General features: G+C 39.8%; 1 protein-coding gene across 3 annotated transcripts; it reads left to right on the forward strand.

Moving 5' to 3' along the window:
* Positions 1–282: 282 nt before the first annotated feature.
* Positions 283–20,606, forward strand: LOC108255357 (uncharacterized). 3 transcript variants are annotated; one of them, XM_053674621.1, is made up of 6 exons: positions 283–403; positions 10,997–11,050; positions 11,144–11,450; positions 13,999–14,289; positions 15,238–15,318; positions 15,767–20,606. In XM_053674621.1, the coding sequence occupies exons 3-6, from the start codon at positions 11,363–11,365 to the stop codon at positions 15,982–15,984; spliced, it is 678 nt and encodes a 225-aa protein (XP_053530596.1). In that variant the 5' UTR covers positions 283–403; positions 10,997–11,050; positions 11,144–11,362; the 3' UTR covers positions 15,985–20,606. The 3 variants fall into 3 exon arrangements, with proteins under 3 accessions (XP_053530596.1, XP_053530597.1, XP_047005891.1); XM_053674622.1 differs by lacking the exon at positions 15,238–15,318; XM_047149935.2 differs by lacking the exon at positions 10,997–11,050.
* The last annotated feature ends 634 nt before the right edge of the window (positions 20,607–21,240 follow it).

The raw sequence follows: 21,240 nt of genomic DNA on the forward strand, positions 1-21,240 counted from the left end.
AAAAATACTAAAAAGTACTATTGCAGGTCTGGACTATTTTTTCCTTCTATAGTCTGAAATTTTACAGCACTGATTATCTAATCAAATCATTCTGCACATCAACACTAATGCACCACTAAAAGAAATAGTATTATCCTTTCATTTTGTGGCAGGGTAAGTAATTTGGCTATCCTATTAGTTTCTGCTTGGGATATGGTTTCGGCAGAGCAAATGGGATGAGAGCTACCCGATTATTTAAGGACCCTTATTTTGGCATGCATGCTAGTGCGTGCGTGCGTGCTAGCGAATCGGTGCCAGTGATCACAACATTTAGCCGGTGGCTGAATGATGAGTGTGTATGTCGAGCCGCGGTGCCTGTGAGTAATTATACAACTTCGCAGTCTGGTGTTTGTTCAATCTAAGGGTAAGTGTACCTCTCCCTTTTTCACATTGGAACTTGGTAGATTCAGGTTGACACTCTGATCTTTGTGTTAAGGCGAGAGTGCGGAGTTGAGCTGTCTTTAAGACGAACTCCTAGCCAAAGACGTTACATGTGACGCCGCTGCTGTTTTGCTTTACCTGTATAGAAGATGGATGGGGTGTGTGTGTCCCGCTAGGTTTAGGACTAATCCTGCGGCCTCACTGACTCGCTTCAGAATCAACATTATGCCGAAAAATGTGAAAAGCACCGAGATAACACAAACTATCCATCTGTGCCTTGGTGAACACACTCGAGCAATCCACACACATATTTTCACACTCTAGATATCATACATATAACAATTGTGTATGTATGTACAGTATCTCACAAAAGTGAGTACACCCCTCACATTGTTGTAAATATTTGATTATATCTCTTCATGTGACAACACTGAAAAAATGACACTTTGCTACAATGTAAAGTAGTGAGTGTACAGCTTGTGTAACAGTGTAAATTTGCTGTCCCCTCAAAATAACTCAACACACAGCCATTAATGTATAAACCGCTGGCAACTAAAGGGAGCACAACCCTAAGTGAAAACTGACAGGCTGACCCCCCCTTTTCAAACTCTGCAGCAATGCTGGCAGCACTCATACGTCTATTTCCCAAAGACAACCTCTGGATATGACGCTGAGCACGTGGACTCAACTTCTTTGGCGGACCATGGCGAGGCCTGTTCTGAGTTTAACCTGTCCTGTTAAACCGCTGTATGGTCTTGGCCACCGTGCTGCAGCTCAGTGTTAGCGTCTTGGCAATTCTCTTTTATCTTTATGTAGAGCAACAATTCTTTTTTTCAGATCCTCAGAGAGGTCTTTGCCATGATGTGCCATATTGAACTTCCAGTGACCAGTATGAGCGATTGTGAGAACGATAACACCAAATTGAACCCCTTTCGCCCCGATACTAGCGTTCATTCCGCCGGCGGAATGGAAAACGACTTATCGGACACTTTCAATTAGTATAAACAAATGAATTATTGTATCACCGCAGTTCTGGTACAAGATTAGTCAGGACGCTTGTGGCTTTCTGTGTGTACAGTTGTATGTCTGTGTGCTTAACTGTTGATGAGCAGGGGGGTGGGAAATGGGTGGAGTCTCCAGGAAAACATTGGGACAGAGAATTTCGAGAGCACGACTAAATTTTTTTTTTTTTTTTTTTTTTTTTTTAAATAGTTAAACACCGTATACATCTGCCACAATAAAATTATAACATTTAAACCAAGGATCTGACTTGTATAAACGTTTACTACCTTACACTACCTACATAGACAAATCCATTTCGCTCGCGGTTTTATAAATCATGCACATTTCCATCGGTATAAAGTCCATCAGCTTTATTGAAGAAAGCAAATCCATATTTAGTCGCAAATGTCCTCTTCAAATGCATTAAGTGTTTCTTGTGGTATCCTACCCATCTGGAACTTAGTAATTAGCCATAAACTGAACTGAGACACCATTTTAAAAAAAAAAAAAAAAAAAAAAAAAAAAAAAAAAAGCTAATCTACTTTAGCTATGCTGAACAACCCGCCTCCTAAATTATAATCAGGCAGTCTAACTTGATTGACACTTCTAGCTTTCAAACGAGCCAAAACTCGACATGATTGACCACTCAGAGGCTGAGAAAATCAAATGCGTAATCAGCACAACCAAACGTTTTACGTGTGCGTCTTGAGTTCTGTGTCAGCGGGTACAGGCCAATCAGCACAGCGCTACAGGGTCGTGCAGAGACACCATCAGTAAATGGCAGCTCTGCTCTAGCAGTCTTCCTGCAGAACTTTATACAGCAGGTTTTTGCATGTTTGGCAGTTTTTCCTGATCGCTAGTTTTCTACTGGTTTTCGCTCAGCGTGCGATTTATCGGCGTCTTATAGCGGCGGCGCGCTCCCGAAAAAACCTGAATGCTTCACAGCTTCTGGAGCAGTTATTTTCGAAAATAAGACTATGTGGATTGAGTTGAGGGGCTCTATCTACCCCACCAAAGAAGTCAGAGGAGAGGGGTCACTCGTGTGTCTATCATTTGAGCCATGCGGAGAGCAAGTGCTCCTTCACCTGGGGCTCTGGCACTATTTTTAATAAACATTCTATTTTATAAGTATGATTCAGACTTTTTTTTTGTGTGTGTATGAAATTACACAGTGTAACAGAGTTCATGCTACTGCCATTTGTTTTCATTTTGTGCCATTTGGAGAGGTTATTTTGTGCCTTTAAAAAAAAAAATAAAATAAATAATTAGCTATTTCTAGAAGTCTGCGATTTTTAAAGGCTTTGTGCCATTTAGAGACATTTGGTGCCATTTGGAGAGGTTTTGTGCCATTTTGCAGAGGTTTTTACCTGTGTTTGGATTAGCTTACACACAATTTTAGTGGTTAGAGATAACGTCCTCATATTTTGGTTGTTCATGGACAAGTACTTGGAGCATCTTTGAGACCAGGAATGGGGTTGATATCAACATTTGCTGTGAAGATATAATGTGTTAAATGTAACTATTATTTTTTTTATTATTATTATTTTTTTTAAAATTCTGAATATATTGCCCCAGGTAGGCTAGGTCAAAGAAGAAATACTTGAAATAACTGCTAATTCTTAAAGTCTTAAGTGTCTACTTTCATATGAGCCATTAACCACTACTGTGGTGAGATCACAAAACAAATCAATGCTGAACACAGGTACCCCCAAAACAGACAAAAATGACATTTTTGGCTACCGGTAAATGAGGTTAACACACCTGCTCCCCATTCACACCTGAGACATTGTAACACTAACAAGTCACATGGCACCGGGGAGGGGAAATGGCTAATTGGGTCCAATTTGGACATTTTCACTTAGGGATGTACTCACTTTTGTTGCCAGCGGTTTAGACATTAATGGCTGTGGGTTGAGTTATTTTGAGGGGACAGCAAATTTACACTGTTACACAAGCTGTACACTCACTACTTTACATTGTAGCAAAGTGTCATTTCTTCAGTGTTGTCACATGAAAAGATATCATCAAATATTTACAAACATGTGAGGGGTGTACTCACTTTTGTGAGATACTGTATGTATGACTCCACAGTGTGGATGAAGTGTGTGTGTGTGTGTGTGTGTGTGTGTGTGTTGCTGAAGACCACACACACATCTGGAGTCTGTAAGGGGACACACTGTTCCATTGCGCTGCAGTTTACAAACCAAGTGTGAGAACTTCTGATCGAGACAACACTGTTAATGGATCACACACATAATACAGGTGACGCACTCATAGATCTAATATATATATATATATATATATATATATATATATATATATATATATATATATATATATATATATATATATATATATATATATATATATCTCTATCTATCACACTTACACTCACCGTCTACTTTATTAGGAATGCCTGTACAATCATGCACATTCATGCAGTTACCTAAGCCATTGGCCTGATTTTTTTTCATTGTGCTGCTGCAACATGATTGCCTGATTAGATATGTGCATGTGTACAGGTGTTCCTAATAAAGTGGACGGTGATAATGACCAGAATTTTTTCTTTCTATGTCTTCCCTCTTCAACTTACTTTATTCTCTTTTCTTATCATCTCTCCTTCAGTCTTCCACAATGTAAAAATTGACCACCCCCACGTTCACTTTATCCTTCTTAGTCTGAAACTTTTTTTAAAATTATTTTTTAAATAAACTTTCCTAACTTTTCTGTCTTCTATTTTCAAACTTCCCCTAATGGGAAAATGACCATACTTATTCCACTTCTCTAGATACCAGACCAAACTGTCCCCATATTTAATCTGCATCTGCTTTGCAAATCCCCAAAGTTCCTGGTGTGAACTCATGCTGTTACCCATCCTTTATAATTTCTATTTCTCTCTTAAGACCCAAACTGAAGTCCCTGACTGTCTTAAAAAATAGCAAAGAAGAATGGTTCTAAACGTTTACAGGTTCCTGACCTTTACTGCAGATTCACAAGGAGTCCCTGACTCCTAGGCAGTCTCAGACTCCCAAAGGAAACAATACTGACCGTCAGATGGCTGTTCCAAATCTATATTCAGGATTAGGTCACCGTCGCTTCTCCCTCGCAGCAAAATTGGCCTCCTATACATCAAACTGAGAGGATATTCCTCAGGCCCGTGGTCTCATATTCAGAAGTCCTGGACTCCCCCTTGCACGGTTTCAGCCCCAAATCCTGCGAAGGATATTCTAATCTCAGACCAAGCCCCAAAGTAATGTTGGATATTTTTTACTTTAATGATCTAGTCTAGGATAATTTAATATAGAAAAGAGTCAAATAACAGCATTGAATCCTTTTACTTATAAAAGCTTTTGGTCCCCCGTCCCTTCAACATGGAGTATGAAGAGACAAGAGCTGATTTCTTCTGCTGAAACGGCTAAAAGTACAAAATGTTACAGACAGTTCAAACATTGGGTTACATGAGTTAAAGAAGAACATAAAGTTTTCTTAAAAGGTACAGAATGATATCAAATTTTCCACTAATCACAACTTGATTTCCTTTCTTTGATTTCAAACATACCTAAACTATAGACAATGCACAATTATCTTTACCAGCTCCAGTAATACCACTGGATTGAAGAGAGACCAAAGCACTTCCTCTTGTTGGCTTTGAGTCCAAGTCTCCTTTGTCCAGAATGTCTCCCTTCTCATGAGTAAGAATGTGTAGAACACTTGGGTGTTTGAGACTGCATGTCCTACAGATAGTTCAACTTTTACAATCACTGCTGATGTGTCCTGTACCCAAACAACCAAAACAGATACCCTTCTCCTTTAAAAAGTTCATTTTCTCTCTGAGGTTTTCTGACAAGCTTATTACAGGAATCCAAGGTATGTTCTCCTTCACATAAAGGACAGGTTTTGTTGCCTGAGGTCCTGTTGTGTTCCCCTGCCCCAGTTGTGATGGTGGTAGCAAAACTACTTCTGGGTTTCGAGCGAGGTAATTTGGTGCTCATGGTACTGCCTCCACCTGGCGAAACATGCTGAATGTTTTCACATATGGGATTCATGACAACCTTTACTTGTGCTTCTATGAAGTCCACAATATCTGGACATTTAGCTGAGTTGTTGCGTCTTTCCTGTAGACCATATGCCACCTTTTGCCATTTATCTCAGAGCTTATAAGGAAGCTTTGCCAGAATGGCTTGCATGTTGGTGGCCAGATTCAGTTCATTCATGTATTGAATGTCCTGCATAACGTTGCAGTGACTTCGGAGAAAGAGACCATAATCTCGCAGAGCTTTAGCATCTTCAGATTGTATGACTTTCCATGAGGGCGCCTCACCCATATAAGCGGAAGCTAATTTTACTTAATTGGCAAAGTGTTCTTTGAGCAAAGCCTTTGCCTTTACATAACATTGTGAAGGAATCATATGTTGTCAACGATGGATAATCTCCTTAGGTCGTCCTCTGGTGTACTACTCCAAGAAATGCAAACAATCTCCATAACTACTTGCTTTATTTTCCACCACTTCCTCAAATGAGGCATACAATCATGGTAACTTAATGGATCTCCATCAAAGCTTGGAATGTCCCTTAGTGGAAGTAAAGCAAGGTTACATTGTTGCATCAGTAGAGGGAAATCTCATTTTGCTTATCAATTTATTGTTTTTCTTTGTTTTGTAATGTATGAGACATGGGCAGGTGTTGTGTGCACAAATGATTCCACTTCAGTGTCAAGAGATTTGATTCCCGTAGTCTTCATCCTAGCTCCCTTTTCTTCAAAAAGTATTGTGTTAACGTAAGTCTGTGGGCTCCCTGCTGACTCCGCCTACTCTCGTGCACTTTCAGATACACTTGGTCTTAGACTTAAAACTGTTCAGGAAGTCTTAGTCTTATACACTTAGACTTCCTGAACAGAAGAGCAATAGAAGTTAGAGTAGGTGCAGAGTACTCAAATAGGTATGCAGTGGAAAATGGTACCCCACAAGGCAGTGTATGTAGGCCAATACTGTTTAATATTATGATTTAATGACACATTTGATCAGGTCGGAGGAAATATAGGAAAGTCACTCTATGCGGATGATGGGGCGCTCTGGGTTAGGGGTCGGAATATAGAACATTTAAGAAAGAAAATGCGACATGCAATAGGGAAAGTAGAACAGTGGGCAAATGAAGGGGGATTTAAGCTATCAATTTCAAAATCACAAGGTATATGTTTCTCTAAACGTCATAAAACAGTACCACTTAAATTATATGGGCTGGATCTTGAACAGGTCAAGGCTGTGAGATTTTTAGGAATGTTTTTTGATGAGAAGCTGACCTGGGGTCTGCATATTGATAAAATTAAAAACAAATGTACAAAGATTAGTAATGTTCTGAGATGTCTGTCAGGGCGAGACTGGGGAGCAAGTAGGGCATCGCTCATAAATATATATCAGGCTCTTATGAGGGCCGCCTTTGATTATGGCTGCCTAGAATATATGTTGGCATCACAATCAAATCTTAAAAAGCTCGATGTGGAACAGGCACAAGCACTCCGGATATGTACTAGCGCATTTAAATCATCACCAGTGACTGCATTACAGGTTGAGACAGGAGAGATGCCGCTGTGTATCAGGAGGGTTAAGATCATGCTGGCATATTGGGTAAATCTACAAGGGCATAGCAGGGTGCACCCTACGAAAGCCACCTTACAAGAATGCTCAGAGTTTTATAGGACTAACTTTAATAGCTTTGGATGGTTAGGAAATGTAAAGGCACAAAATGCAGGTCTCAGTCAGCTACAAGTAACCCCCATTGTGGTGATACCAACTGTACCACCCTGGAGATTCATAAAACCATCTGTAGATACAAGATTACAACAAATATTAAAAGAGAATTCGAAAATAGCAACACAAGGGATAATAATTCAAAACTATATGGACCAATATCAAGATAAATTACTCGTATACACAGATGGGTCAAAACAGCCTGAGACTGGCCGCACCGGTGCAGCTTTCTTCATTCCTCTTTATGAAGTAGCAGTCAAAAAAAGGACGACCGATTATTTATCAGTGTACACTGTAGAGTTACTAGGAGTCCTATTGGCACTGCAGTGGTTGGAAAAAAAATCATCAGAGCCAAGATGTCGCTATAGCTTCTGACAGTCTATCAGCGCTATCAAGCATACAGTCTGGGAAAACATCATGCAGACAAGACATTGTCTACCAAATACTTAATCTGATTCTCATACTTCATGCTAGGGGCTGAGTGTTTCCTTCTTCTGGGTTCCTGCACATGTAGGGGTAGAAGGGAATGAAATTTGGATGTACTGGCAAAAAGATCTATAAAGCATGAAACAGTTGATATACAAGTACCATTAAGTAGAGCAGAGATCAAAACCTTTATAAAGGGACACGCGCATAAAATGTGGCAGGAATACTGGGACACAGCTGACACCAGACGACACCTATATACCATACAAAAACAAGTAGGCATGAGTGTAAGGCAGGACTGAAAATCAAAGGAAGAGATGATGGTTACGAGTCTTAGAATAGGTCATGCTGGCTTAAATCTAGCATTAAACAGAATGGGAAAACACCCCACTGGACTCTGCACACACTGCAGTACACAAGAGACAGTGAAACACATTCTGTTAGACTGCAAAAGGTATGAGGAGGAAAGAACTGAGCTAGAGATGCAGATTGGAAAACAAAACATGACACTAGAGAGCTTGCTGGGGGAAACATCTGGGGAAATGCACCACCCCCTAATGAACTCTTTAAAAAGTACTGGTATAAGTGAGAGAATTTAGTAATCTATAGTACGAATAAATAGTATATATCTCTTTACTTTCTTTGTGCATACAGTATCGTTTTGGTATTATTATTATTATTATTATTATTATTATTATTATTATTATTATTATTACTACTAGGGTTTTTTTTTTGTTTGTTTCTGTTTGCTAGCTAGCTGACATCCTCCATAATTTTAATCAAATGAATGTAAATATAAACACTTCCAGTCAGTGGAATAATGCTGGGAGATAAAATAATCTGTCTGCATTACGATAATTTATTCCTCAATAACGATTCATTTTAATAAATGATTGTTTCTAACTTCTGGATATAGCTAACGGATGTAGCATGAAGGTTTGATATTGCATCACGTCAGAATACACACAGGGTTGCTTATATTAGTCCGCTTATAATACACGACTTTGGGATTCTTTTTGGATTTTGAAACTCCTGAGTGATTACAGTGTAAAATGTAGCTGAGGCCATAATGGGCTACAATTATATTGGGTTTGTTTTGAAACTGTGGTTAGGTAGTAAATAAATGATTATGAAATTGAGCTAGCGTTTTGCTTCCTTGGGTGATGACGTCACTTCTTTCACTGACTGCGTTTACATGGACAGCAGTAATCTAATTATTGACCTTATTCTGAGTAAGACAATATTGTGATTAAGGTGTTTACATGAGTCACGTTTAGAATATTCCTTTCATGTTCATGTTTTACATGTTATAGAACATAGATTGATTAACGGCACACATCAATACGTCCCCACGCCACGCCGTCCGACGTCCCTCCAGAATTTCACGTATCAACATACAGTTCGTCTTTGTTATGGTACCGTATACGGTTTTGTGTGTTTTTATTCAAACATTTTATTAAGGCTTCAAGTGCAGGTAATTATTTGTCATGCTATACGTGCTAATAGGCGACTGCTTGAAGCCGCGGGCTGTGTCCCAAACCGCATGAATGAATGAATGAATGAATGAATGCCTTTTATTGTCACTATACATATGTACAATGAAATTAAGAGCCACTCCTTTTTGTTCCGTGCAAACATATACATTCAATTCACAAGAAGAATAAACAGATAATACACAGATAAATAAACAAGATAAATAAACAAAATAAATAAACAAGATATACAATATATGCAAGATAGATATGCAAGATAGATAGATAGATATTGGGGTGGATGGGGGAGGTACTATGAAATGCACAGTTTTTGAGACAATATATACATATGCTGTGGACTCAGTACATGTGTTTATCATGGTAATAGCTTTCGGGAAGAAACTATTCTTAAATCTACTAGTCCTTGTTTTGATGCACCTGTAACGTCTCCCTGAGGGCAACAGATTGAACAGATCAAAGCCAGGGTGAGAGCTGTCCTTAATGATAGTTTTTCCTCTGCTGAGGCAACGGGAAGTGTAAATATCCATCAGGGAGGGGAGAGGGCAGCCAATGATCTTCTGCGCTGCTCTTACTACCCTCTGAAGCCTCTCCCTGTCTGCTGCGGTGCAGCTACCGTACCACACCGTGATACAGTATGTCAGCAAGCTCTCGACGGACGAGCGGTAGAAGATCAGCAGCAGATTGGAGTCCAGATTGTACTTCCTGAGAACCCTCAGGAAGTGTAGCCGCGTTTGAGCCTTCTTGATAACCGCTGTGATGTTGTCCGTCCAGGAGATGTTTGCAGAGATAAGGACGCCAAGAAACCGGACGGTGTGGACCTTCTCCACACACTCGCCATTAATGAAGAGGGGGGCCAGCTCCGTGTTGTGTTTTCTGAAGTCTACAATAAGTTCCTTGGTTTTCTTGGTGTTTAGAGTCAGGTTGTTCTTTGAACACCAGGCTGCCAAGTTTAGGACTTCCTATTGTGTATTTCACCTACTATATACATTCATTTCTACTACTATATAGCAGGTAAGTATGTGGTTTCGGATGTAGCCGTGCTCTCTTGTTTGCTGTAAAATGGTTGAGCGCTGCCGTGTGTGTACGTGTCCTGTCGCACAATGCGGTGAGAACTCCTACAAAACATGGTTTCTTAATCAGAGTTTCGTCTTAATCGGGTTAATATTGGATTATTGTTTTCTATGTAAATGTACTGACTGAGTTTAGTTTGTTGCAGAGAGAACCCCTGCTGAGGATCAGTTTACAGCAGAACAACACATTTTCCTTTCGTTTTATTTACCATGTTAGATCAGACGCCCTGAGAAGAACAAATGTAACTTATTTGGGATTTGGTGATGGAGAGCCCTCAATGTTTGACACAGTGTGTAGATTATTTCCTCCCTGATTAGATCAGCTGTAGTTCAGCGTCCATCCCAAGAGGTCAATAGACACTTGGTTTACAGCTAAAAGCTCCTCTTAGTGTATAATCCGATCTTTAGAAGAGTCCATGCTGACATTAATTATAATGTTAATGTGTGTTTAACCATGAAACTGCTCTCTGTATGAACACTTATAAACTTATAAACCTTGAAAACATTTAGTTACTCTAATTCGTGTGTGTGTGTGTGTGTGTGTGTGTGTGTGTGTGTGTGTGTGTGTGTGTGTGTGTGTGTGTGTGTGTGTGTGTGGAAGATCTGTCTGAGAATATGAAATGTCCACAATGTCCCTCCACACCAGGGGGAGTCTGCTTTAGTAATTTACTACATTTGCTTCTTCACAGAATAACGGACACTCTACCCAAAATACTGGAAAGCTCTAATGAACAGATTGTACTGTAGAGTTTTGCATTCCACACTTTTAATTTTCACCATTAACCTGTTTTTTTTTTTTTTTTTATAACCCCCCCCCCCCCCCCCCCCCTTTCCCCAGAACAATCAACGCCAGCAATCATGCATCTTTGTGCAGCAGTGATATTACTGCCACGTAAGGACTTTTATTTTGTATGTGTGTACTGAAGCAGCATGTGCTGTGATGGAAATGAATAAAAATCTCTCTCTCTCTCTCTCTCTCTCTCAGTCCCCTGTGTGGTGCTGTCCTTAGACAGACAAACTGTTTGGGAATCTGGATGAGTCTGCGTCTCTCCCCTGTACTGTGCAGTGCTCTGGTGAACTGACCTGGACCAGGTTTCAGAAGCAGGACGATGTTCTGGTCAGGTGTAGCAGTGTCTCGTGCTGGGTTAAACACGGGTTTATTCTCCCTTATGAACAGTACCTGAACGGGAATTCCTCCCTGACGATGCTGAAAGCAGATTACAGCCTTCGAGGACTCTACATGGCCAAGTGTGTCTCTGAGACAGTCTGTGAAGTCGTCTTTACATTGTCTCGTGAGTATTCATACTGAAAATTTATTATTGCTCTACTGTTACTTAGTTATATTTATATTGCACTTTTCTAGATACTCAAAGCTCTTTACATAGAATTGGGGGGAGTCTCCTTAACCACTACTAGTGTATATCCTCGACCTGGAGGATGTGATGGCCGCTATATTGTTCCAGAACTCCCACCACACACCTACTATTAGTGGAGAGGAGAGAGTGATGTAGCCAGTTCAGGGATTGAGATTATTAGGGGGTGATGGAGAGGGTCAGTGGGGGAATTTGGGGAGGACCCTGGGGTCATGTTCACATCAAACATCAGAATGAAGAAACAGTCTGCCCTCTGTGACTTTAACCGTGTCTGGGTTGTTGGTACCAGATGGGCTGGTTTGAGCATTTCAGAAACTACTGATCTCCTGCTGGGATTTTCACACACAACACTCTCTAGTGATTACACACAGTGGTGTGAAAAACAAAAAACAGGAATCTGAGTTTATTATAGGAGTTTATAGGCACAGACTCGCCAAGTCTGAACAGTTGAAGATTGGAGAAAGGCCAGATGATTTTTTTTTTTTTTTTTTTTTTTTTTTAAAACATATTCATTCTCGAACTGTCCAGTTTGGGTGAGCCTGTGCCTCATATACCTGTTCTTGGGCGACAGGAGTGGAACCTGATGTGGTCTTCTGCTGCATGTGTACATGTGTTCCTAATAAAGTGGACAGTGAGTGTAGCTTCATGTTATTAATACACTGATGGTAATTCTGACACTCATACAGACATGTACATGTAATGAGTATTTTCTAAAGACAGAGGCTAATACACTGGGTGGACCACAGACATGGCGATACAGTTCCCACCAAAAGTATTGGAATTTTTTTTTTTTTTTTCTCTCTCTCTCTCTCTCTCTCTCTCTCTCTCTCTCTCTCTCTCTCAATATACACTGAATACATTTGGGTTTGAGATCAAAAGATGGATATGAGGCGATGGATCAGAATTTCAGCTTTAATTTCCTCATATTTACATCTAGATGTGTTACACAACTCAGAACATGGCACCTTCGGTGACGCACCACCCAGTTTGGGTATGAGCAAAAGTATTGGAACAGATAGTCTTAAAGTAAATAACATGGAATATTTGGTTGCATTTTTCTTACTTGCAGTGACTGCATCAATCCTGCGACTCACTGGCACCACACTGCTGGTTTCTTCTGTGAAACTTTTCTAGGTTTTTACCACAGCCTTTTGCAGTTGTTGTCCCATGTTGAAATGGAAGTGTGTTTTGGATCGTTTTCTTGCTGCATGATGAACTTCCTCCTGATTAATTTAGATGCATTGCTCTGTAAATTGGTAACAATGTTCTTGTAAACTTCTGACTTCATTTTGCTGCTACTTATGAGTTCCATCATCAGTAAAGATTAGTGAGAATGTTCCAGAAGCAGCCATGCAAGCCCAAACTATGACACTACCCCCACAATGTTTCACACATGAGCTCTGGTTCAAGAGCAGATCCTTTCTTTCTCCACACTTTGGCCTTTCCATGACGTTTTTAGAGGTTCGTCTTGATTCCAGATCTTTTGTGACTCTTCTCTGTCTGAATCCATTCTTACCGCTGATTTGTAGTTTGCATCGTGTCGTGTGATCTCTGTATTTCTGCTCTCGAAGTCTTCTTCAAATGGTGGATTGTGATACCTTCACCCCTGCCATCAGGTTGGTGATGTCACTGACTGTTGTTTTGGGTTTTTTTCACAGCTCTTAGAATGGTTGTAATCAGCTGTTGTTTTCCTTGGTCGACCTGTTCAGTGTCTGTTGCTCAGTACGCCAGTGGTTTCTATCTTTTTCAGGACATTCCAAATGGTTGTATTGGTTATACCCAATGCTTATGTAATGCCTCTGATAGATTTTCCCTCTTTTCTCATCGTCAAAATGGTTCGCTTTTCTCCCATAGACAGCTCTCTGATCTTCATGTTGGTTTATCCTTTAATAACAAATGCCTTTGCAGGCAAACCCAGAGATCAAACATGGATTCTTTAATTGTTTAAAGATTTGATCTAACAGGACACACCTAGGTAACAAGAAACCCCTTTCAATCACATGTTCCAATATTTTTGTTCACTTGAGGAAATGGGTGGTTTCAAACAAAAGGTCCCTAGTTGTCTAACACATGTTAGATGTAAACATCAGGAAATGAAAGCTGATATTCTGATCCATAATCCATAATCTCACATCAGTCTTTTGATCTTGAACCCAAATGTCTTCAGACAAAAGACCTTGCTGTTCCAATACTTTTGGAGGGGACTGTATTTGTTAGGGCTAGAGGACGGACTGTGTGAATGCTAACAGCAGCATGGACTGTCCCAGCCACTCTCAGAGCCACATGTTCATCAGAATGGTGGAGAGCTCTCCCATCTCCCAGGCTGTCTGCCCTGCTGTCAGACTGCTAGCTGGAAAACCACCAAAGAATGACCCATGCATCTCAGGGTGGTAATCTCATGATCCCTCATCAGCAGGTCATCAGTACATCTGCACTCACACATTCTCATTTTATTTCCTCTCCTTAGCTCTAGAGATGACCCATGTGATTACCCCAGGTGAACCCATAGATGTGTACTTACCCCTGACTGACATGGTGGAGGTGATATTTACTGCGAGTGGTGCCGTACAACCATCACACCCACAGATCTGCACCGTGGATAAGGAGAAGATCCAGTGCAGTCCAGATTATAAAGAGAGAGCATCTCTCCTCAACACTCTTCAGATTAAAGATGGAGATGTCTCTGACAGTGGGAACTACACAGTACGGGATAAAGTCAATGATGAGACTTTAGCCATTGTGACGGTCCATATGAGAGGTAAGAATGACTTAAAAATCATCATATATGGTATATTACATACCCTTGACCTGTGTCTTATGATTTTATACATTGTGCTCCTGACACATGATTGGCTGATTGGATCATTACATGAATGTGCAGATGTCGAGATGTTCCTAAAGAAATGTTCTGTTTGTATACATGCACTATATCATTGATGCACCTTTTTAAACATTGATTGGGTTTCAATTTATATGTGAATGTCTGGACTGGTCACTTCTCCATGACTTTTCCATGAGACTGGAGGTGTGGTGTAGACGTGCGTGTGGTGTAGAGGTGTGTGTGGTGTAGTCTGATCAGTGAGAGAAACAGCTCTTCTCAGAATAGCTTTATAGTGACTCTCACTGTCATGGCGTGATGGAGCCTGAGTGTTTGTATCAGTGCAGTAAAGAGCACGGAATGTGTAAATTTCACCACAGCAGGTGTTGTGCAGTCTCTGTGTAATTCAGCGTAACCTGTGTGTGTTAATACACAGCAAGAAAGAGCACGTCTCCCTGCAGAACACACTGGATTCAGTTCTAGAGCGCTCAGAGCGCACATCTAGTTAATAAAGCAGGAAGTCAGTCAGGCTACATCACAACATCACTCTGCAAGACCCACACCAGTTCTCCATCAGTGATGGAATGAATCAATAAGAGCTCTGTAGATCTGTATCGGTGTCTGTATCCTCTGGTGTCACCTACCTTTCTGTATGGAAGTCCAGATCAGCAGACGGCTTTAATTCACTTTAAAAGCACCCTAAGCCTTTATGTCTAAATTACAACTGGTGCAGTGTAAAAATAGAAATAAAGTCTGATGTGTTTGGAGTGTATTTTTACCTCCGGACACTTTCATATGGATCAAACCTTCACCACATAAACACCATTTCTATCCTGACTCAGTATGGGGATGTCTTGCAGAGTCATCATGTTGTGATGTTTTTGTTAGGGTCTGAACCAGAAAAGCCGAGTTCTGGAGCTGCTCCCGTGTCCCAGACTCGTATTCGAAGACGCCGCAGTGTCTCCTCTGGTACGTGCGCGTGTGCGTGTGTGTGTGATCCTATCCAAGGAGCTTGCAATTTTTCAAAATTGCTGCAGGTTTGGGCCGAGACGTGTCATGTGACATCGTCACAACGCACACTCAGCCAAAGCCCTCCTAGATTCACATGCATCAAACATGAGTACAGCTAAAAGTTCTCATTTACCAACAAACATCACTGCAGAAGATTCTAGTAGTTTTCTGCAAAAAAAAAAAAAAAAAAAGTGTAACAAAATCGAGCATTTTTGGTCACAGTAATAAAAAAAAAAAATTAAATAAAAAAAAAATTAAAAAAAAAATATATATATTCCCTCTGAAATCCTGTACGGACTGATTAATAACTAAAACGCAGCGCTGCTGGGGTTCAGGGACAAAACATTCTGTCTGTAAATGATGTGTGTGATGTTATAATGAGAATGTTTGTTTGTGTGTGTTGCAGAGGAGAATCCGTGTCCAGAATTTAAGCAGGAAAGATCTATGCCAGCATGGGGGATTACACTGATAGCACTGATGTCACTGGTCATGGCTGTGATGATGGGAGTGATAGTTTATCAGCAGAAAGAAATTCAGCAGCTCCAGAAAAATCCTGCAGACACCGAACTCACACTGACCCAAACTAATGGAGATGCCAACCCCAATCCAGGAGAAGAACTTTAAGTACTCACTCACTCCTCAAACAATGGAAGTTAGACTCTGTCATTTATTTTGTTAGGTGGTGAATAGAATAAACAGCTCTGAAGGAAAGACAGATGAAAATTAGATGAAGATTCTATAAACAATAGAAATATTTTAGTAACCGTGTGTCAGAAAGCTGTCTCACACACTCCTCCATGTTCTCTTCCTCTCTCTTACACTACAGTAGAGTATAAAAGCTGAATAAGAGCTCAGAGCTGTTTAGAGATGATCCTCTGAAGCACCTTTTATTGCCTAAATACAGTCCATCTACTGGGGCCAACTGCATTATATTCACTTTATTCTTTTGAGTTCACTTTAAACATTAATTATAAATATATAATCTCCTAATAAGTAAAGCTCTCCATTTAAAGCTAAACTTCCCCTACACTTAGTTTACATTAAAATATTAAACCTAAACCTACTTTCTCTCCCCTCCCTGTCTCTCTCTCTCTCTCTCTCTTGCTCTCTCTTTTATTTGCCTTTTCTGTTCAATTTACAACGAAGTGTCTTCTTTTCACTCATCTTTTGTAATTTTATCCTTAACTTTTATCCCTTACTGCTTACCATCACGCCTCGTAAGCCATAGATGGTGGCCACGTAAACCCTGGCCGAAATGGTGGCCACGTAAACCCTGAGTGTAGAAGGAGCCAACCCTGCTGAGAAACGTTCTTGCAGTTCACTGGGTCTATACCATAACGCAGACGAACTGTATGTTGATACGTGAAATTCTGGACGGACGGTGTGGTGCGGTGACGTAATAACGTGTGCCGTTAATTGTTCTATGTTCTATAACATGTAAAACGGGAACATGAAAGGAGTATTCTAAAAGCGACTCATGTAAACACCTTAATCACAATATTGTCTTATTCAGAATTCAATTCAATTTTATTTGTATAGCTCTTTTTACAATAGACATTGTCTCAAAGCAGCTTTACAGAAATATCAACACGGTATACAGATATTAAAGGTGCGAATTTATCCCAACTGAGTGGCAAAGGTGGCAAGGAAAAACTCCCTAAGATGTTTTAAGAGGAAGAAACCTTGAGAGGAACCCGACTCAGAAGGGAACCCATCCTCATCTGGGTAACAACAGTTAGTGTGAAAAAGTTCATTATGGATTTATATGAAGTCTGTATGGCCTTAGGAGCAGCCGTAGTCCCAGCAGTCTGGAATTAAAGAAGATTTGAGCTCCATCCAGAGGCAGAAAGGATCTGGATCTCCAGTATCTCCATAAATTCGTGTGGGGCTCGCCGAAAGGAGAGAGGGAGAAAAAAGATAATTATGACTGCGAAATAGTATAACAGAATCTAGTCAGGGTAGGCTTGAGTAAACAAATACGTTTTCAGCCTAGACTTAAACACTGAGACTGTGTCTGAGTCCCGAACACTAATAGGAAGACTGTTCCATAACTGTGGGGCTCTATAAGAGAAAGCTCTTCCCCCTGCTGTAGCCTTCACTATTCGAGGTACCAACAAATAGCCTGCGTCTTTTGACCTAATTAGGCGAGGCGGATCAAATAAAACCAAAAGGTTGCTTAGATATTGTGGTGCGAGACCGTTTAGTGCTTTATAGGTTAATAAAAGTATTTTATAGTTAATGCGAGATTTTACTGGGAGCCAATGCAGTGTTGATAAGATCGGGGTAATGTGGTCGTATCTTCTGGTTCTAGTTAGGACTCTAGCAGCTGCATTCTGGACTAATTGGAGTTTGTTTATGTTCCTACTGGAACATCCAGACAGTAAGGCATTACAGTAATCTAATCTAGAGGTGACGAATGCATGAACTAGTATTTCCGCATCATGTAGTGATATGTTTCTTATTTTAGAAATATTTCTGAGACGAAAGAAGGCTATCCTAGTAATATTATCTACATGAGCATCAAATGATAGGCTGGAGTCAATAATCACTCCAAGGTCTTTAATTGCTGCACATGATGAAACAGAAAGACCATCCAGAGTAACCATGTGATCAGAAAGATTATTTCTAGCTACACGTGGGCCTAATAAAAGTATTTCTGTTTTATCAGAATTAAGTAGAAGGAAGTTAGTTAACATCCAATGTCTAATGTCCTTTACACAATCCTCAACTTTATTAAGCTTCTGTCTGTCCTCTGGCTTCGCTGAAACATACAGCTGTGTATCAGCAGCATAACAGTGGAAGATAATTCCATGTTTATGAATAATTTGACCTAGGGGTAGCATATATAAAGTAAAGAGCAGTGGGCCTAAAACAGAACCCTGTGGAACTCCAAAAGTATCCTCAGTACGCATGGAGAAATCACCATTTACATCTACGAACTGATAACGATCGGTCAGACAAGACCTGAGCCAGGAGAGGACTGTTCCCTTAATACCAACAACATTTTCTAATCTGTCAAGGAGAATAGTGTGATCTATAGTATCAAATGCTGCACTAAGGTCGAGTAACACAAGCAGCGAGACATAACCCTGATCGTAAGTCAGTAGAAGGTCATTTACTACTTTAACTAACGCTGTCTCTGTGCTATGATGAGGTCTAAATCCTGACTGATACATTTCATGAATGTTGTTCCTATCTAAGTACGAGCATAACTGCTTTGCTACAACCTTTTCTAAAATCTTAGAGAGGAAGGGGAGATTTGATATCGGTCTATAGCTGGACAATTGAGACGGGTCAAGATCAGGTTTTTTAATCAAGGGTTTAATAACTGCTAATTTAAGTGATTTAGGTACATAGCCAGTGCTTAGGGAAGAATTGATTTATATTTAAAAGTGGTTCAATTACTCCTGGACAAATCTGTTTAAACAAACATGTAGGTACGGGATCTAGTATGCAAGTTGATGAATTGGCTGAAGAGATTAATGAAGCTAGTTCGGTCTCTCTAAGCGGAGCAAAACACTCTAAACATTGATCTGATATCGCTACATTGTCATGTAATGGGTTTGTTACAGTACTGTCTGGTTTTAATTTAATGGCCTGTATTTCACGTCTAATATTTTCAACCTTATTAATGAAAAATTTCATGAAATCTTCACTGCTATGTAATGATTGAGTGTTTCTCTCTGTAGTGGTTTTATTCCTAGTTAATTTTGCTACTGTGTTGAATAGAAATCTAGAATTGTTTTTGTTGTCTCCTATTAAGGTGGAGAGAGAGATTTTTCTAGTATCGCCAAGAGATTTCCTATATTTCAGTAGGCTCTCCTTCCATGCTGTTTGAAATATCACCAGTTTGGTTTGACGCCATTTACGTTCTAATTGTCGAGTTGTCTGTTTTAAGGTTCGCGTTTGATCGTTATACCAGGGTGCTAATTTTTTCTCTCTAATTATTTTCCTTTTGAGTGGAGCCACTCTAGATAGAGTGTAGAGAAGCGTTGACTCCAAGCTTTCAGTCGCCTGATCGAGTTCTATGTGATCTGACTGTGATCCAAATCTAATTGATGTTTCTGCGAGGTTATTTATGAAGCTCGGTGCAGTAGCTGATGTGTAGGTACGTTTTACGCGGTAGCGAGGCGAGCTGGAAATATTATGATCAATACGTATTATGAACGAGATAAGATAATGGTCTGAGACAACTTCAGACTGCGGAAAAATGATATTTTCTATACTTAGTCCGTATGTTAGTATGAGGTCAAGAGTGTGACCACCATTATGAGTAGGCCCGATTACGTTCTGATTAATCCCTACTGAATCTACGATGGACACAACTGCTAATCTTAGAGGGTCTTCCAGGTTATCAAAATGAATATTAAAGTCTCCGACGATTAATGCTTTATCTACAGACACAACCAGGTTTGAGACAAAGTCTGCAAATTCACTAAGAAATTCAGTATATGGCCCTGGGGGTCTGTAAATAATAATTAGAGAAATTGACTTATTTTTTGTGGCTACATAACTTATACTGGCATAAAGAATTTCAAAAGAATTAAATTTATGCTTAGGTTTTTGTGTGACGACTAGATTTTTACTATGGATGAGACCAACACCTCCTCTTCTACCAGTTGAACGAGGCTGATGTACATAACTGTATCCAGGAGGACTGGCTTCATTTAAAGCTATGTACTCGTTTGGTTTAATCCAAGTTTCTGTTAAACACATTAAATTACATTCCTGATCAGTAATGATGTCGTTAACAATAAGAGCCTTAGACGCAAGAGATCTAATGTTTAATAGTCCTAGCCTCAGATCAAAAGTGCTGGCTGTGCATTCAATATGATTTAATTTTATGTTATAAGGTCAATAATTAGATTACTGCTGTCCATGTACACGTAGTCAGTGATTGAATCGTCCCAATGGTATTTTTGCACTGAAACGCTTGGTCTTCCTCACGATCTGTTTGCTCTTCCAGCATCATGATTAAAACTCCCAGATGACTAAAACAGGTTCGCACCAGCTATTAGATGCGCCCTGTCAATTTCACATCTCGTGGGCATTTAAGCAATTGAAGTTATTTTTCTTGTATGTCATTAGTGTTTTATTTTTATTCAGTCTACAGCATGTTGAACAAGTTTACATTGAAAAAGTGCCTCATCAAAAAAATGTTTGTTTTTTTTTAAATACATTTTGTATTTTGTTTTAAAGACATATTTTGAATTGTGAAGTTTTATCAAAATAAACTGTTTATACTGCTGAATGTTTTACAGCATGTTCATCCGAGTTATAATTTCAGTTTGCGTGTGAATGATGTGAAGTTACTGAGAGATTCATCATGAAGCTTTAAATCTGCTGGTCCTGGCTTGATCCCGTCTCTGGGAGAGAACACACACTGACAAGCCCACACTGTCCCGTGATTCTCTCATCTGTACATGCTCTTCACTCTCTCCATCTCCATTCACCTTTCATTTATTTACATTTATTCACTTAGCAGACGCTTTTATCCAAAGCGACTTACAAATGAGAAAGATACGAGCAAAGCGCTATCAAGCAGAGAACAATACAAGAAGTGCTACCATACAAGATCTATTAATTGAATTCCAGAAGAAGCAAAGTGCAGAGTAGAGGTGTAAGTGCAATTTAAATTTTTTTATTTATTTATTTATTTATTTATTTATTATTTTTTTTTAAATGAGTTTGTTAGGTGTTCATAGAAGAGGTGGGTCTTCAGTTGTTTTTTTGAAGATGGTGAGAGATTCTGTGGTCTGGATTGATATTGGAAGTGCATTCCACCACTGAGGAACAGTTAGTGTGAAGGTTTTGGAAAGGGACCTTGCGCCACGCTGAGTTGGAACTGCTAAATGTCGGTCGCTAATCGATCGCAGAGTG

The sequence above is a fragment of the Ictalurus punctatus genome, chromosome 22 (assembly GCF_001660625.3).
Source record: "Ictalurus punctatus breed USDA103 chromosome 22, Coco_2.0, whole genome shotgun sequence".
Lineage (NCBI taxonomy): Eukaryota > Metazoa > Chordata > Actinopteri > Siluriformes > Ictaluridae > Ictalurus > Ictalurus punctatus.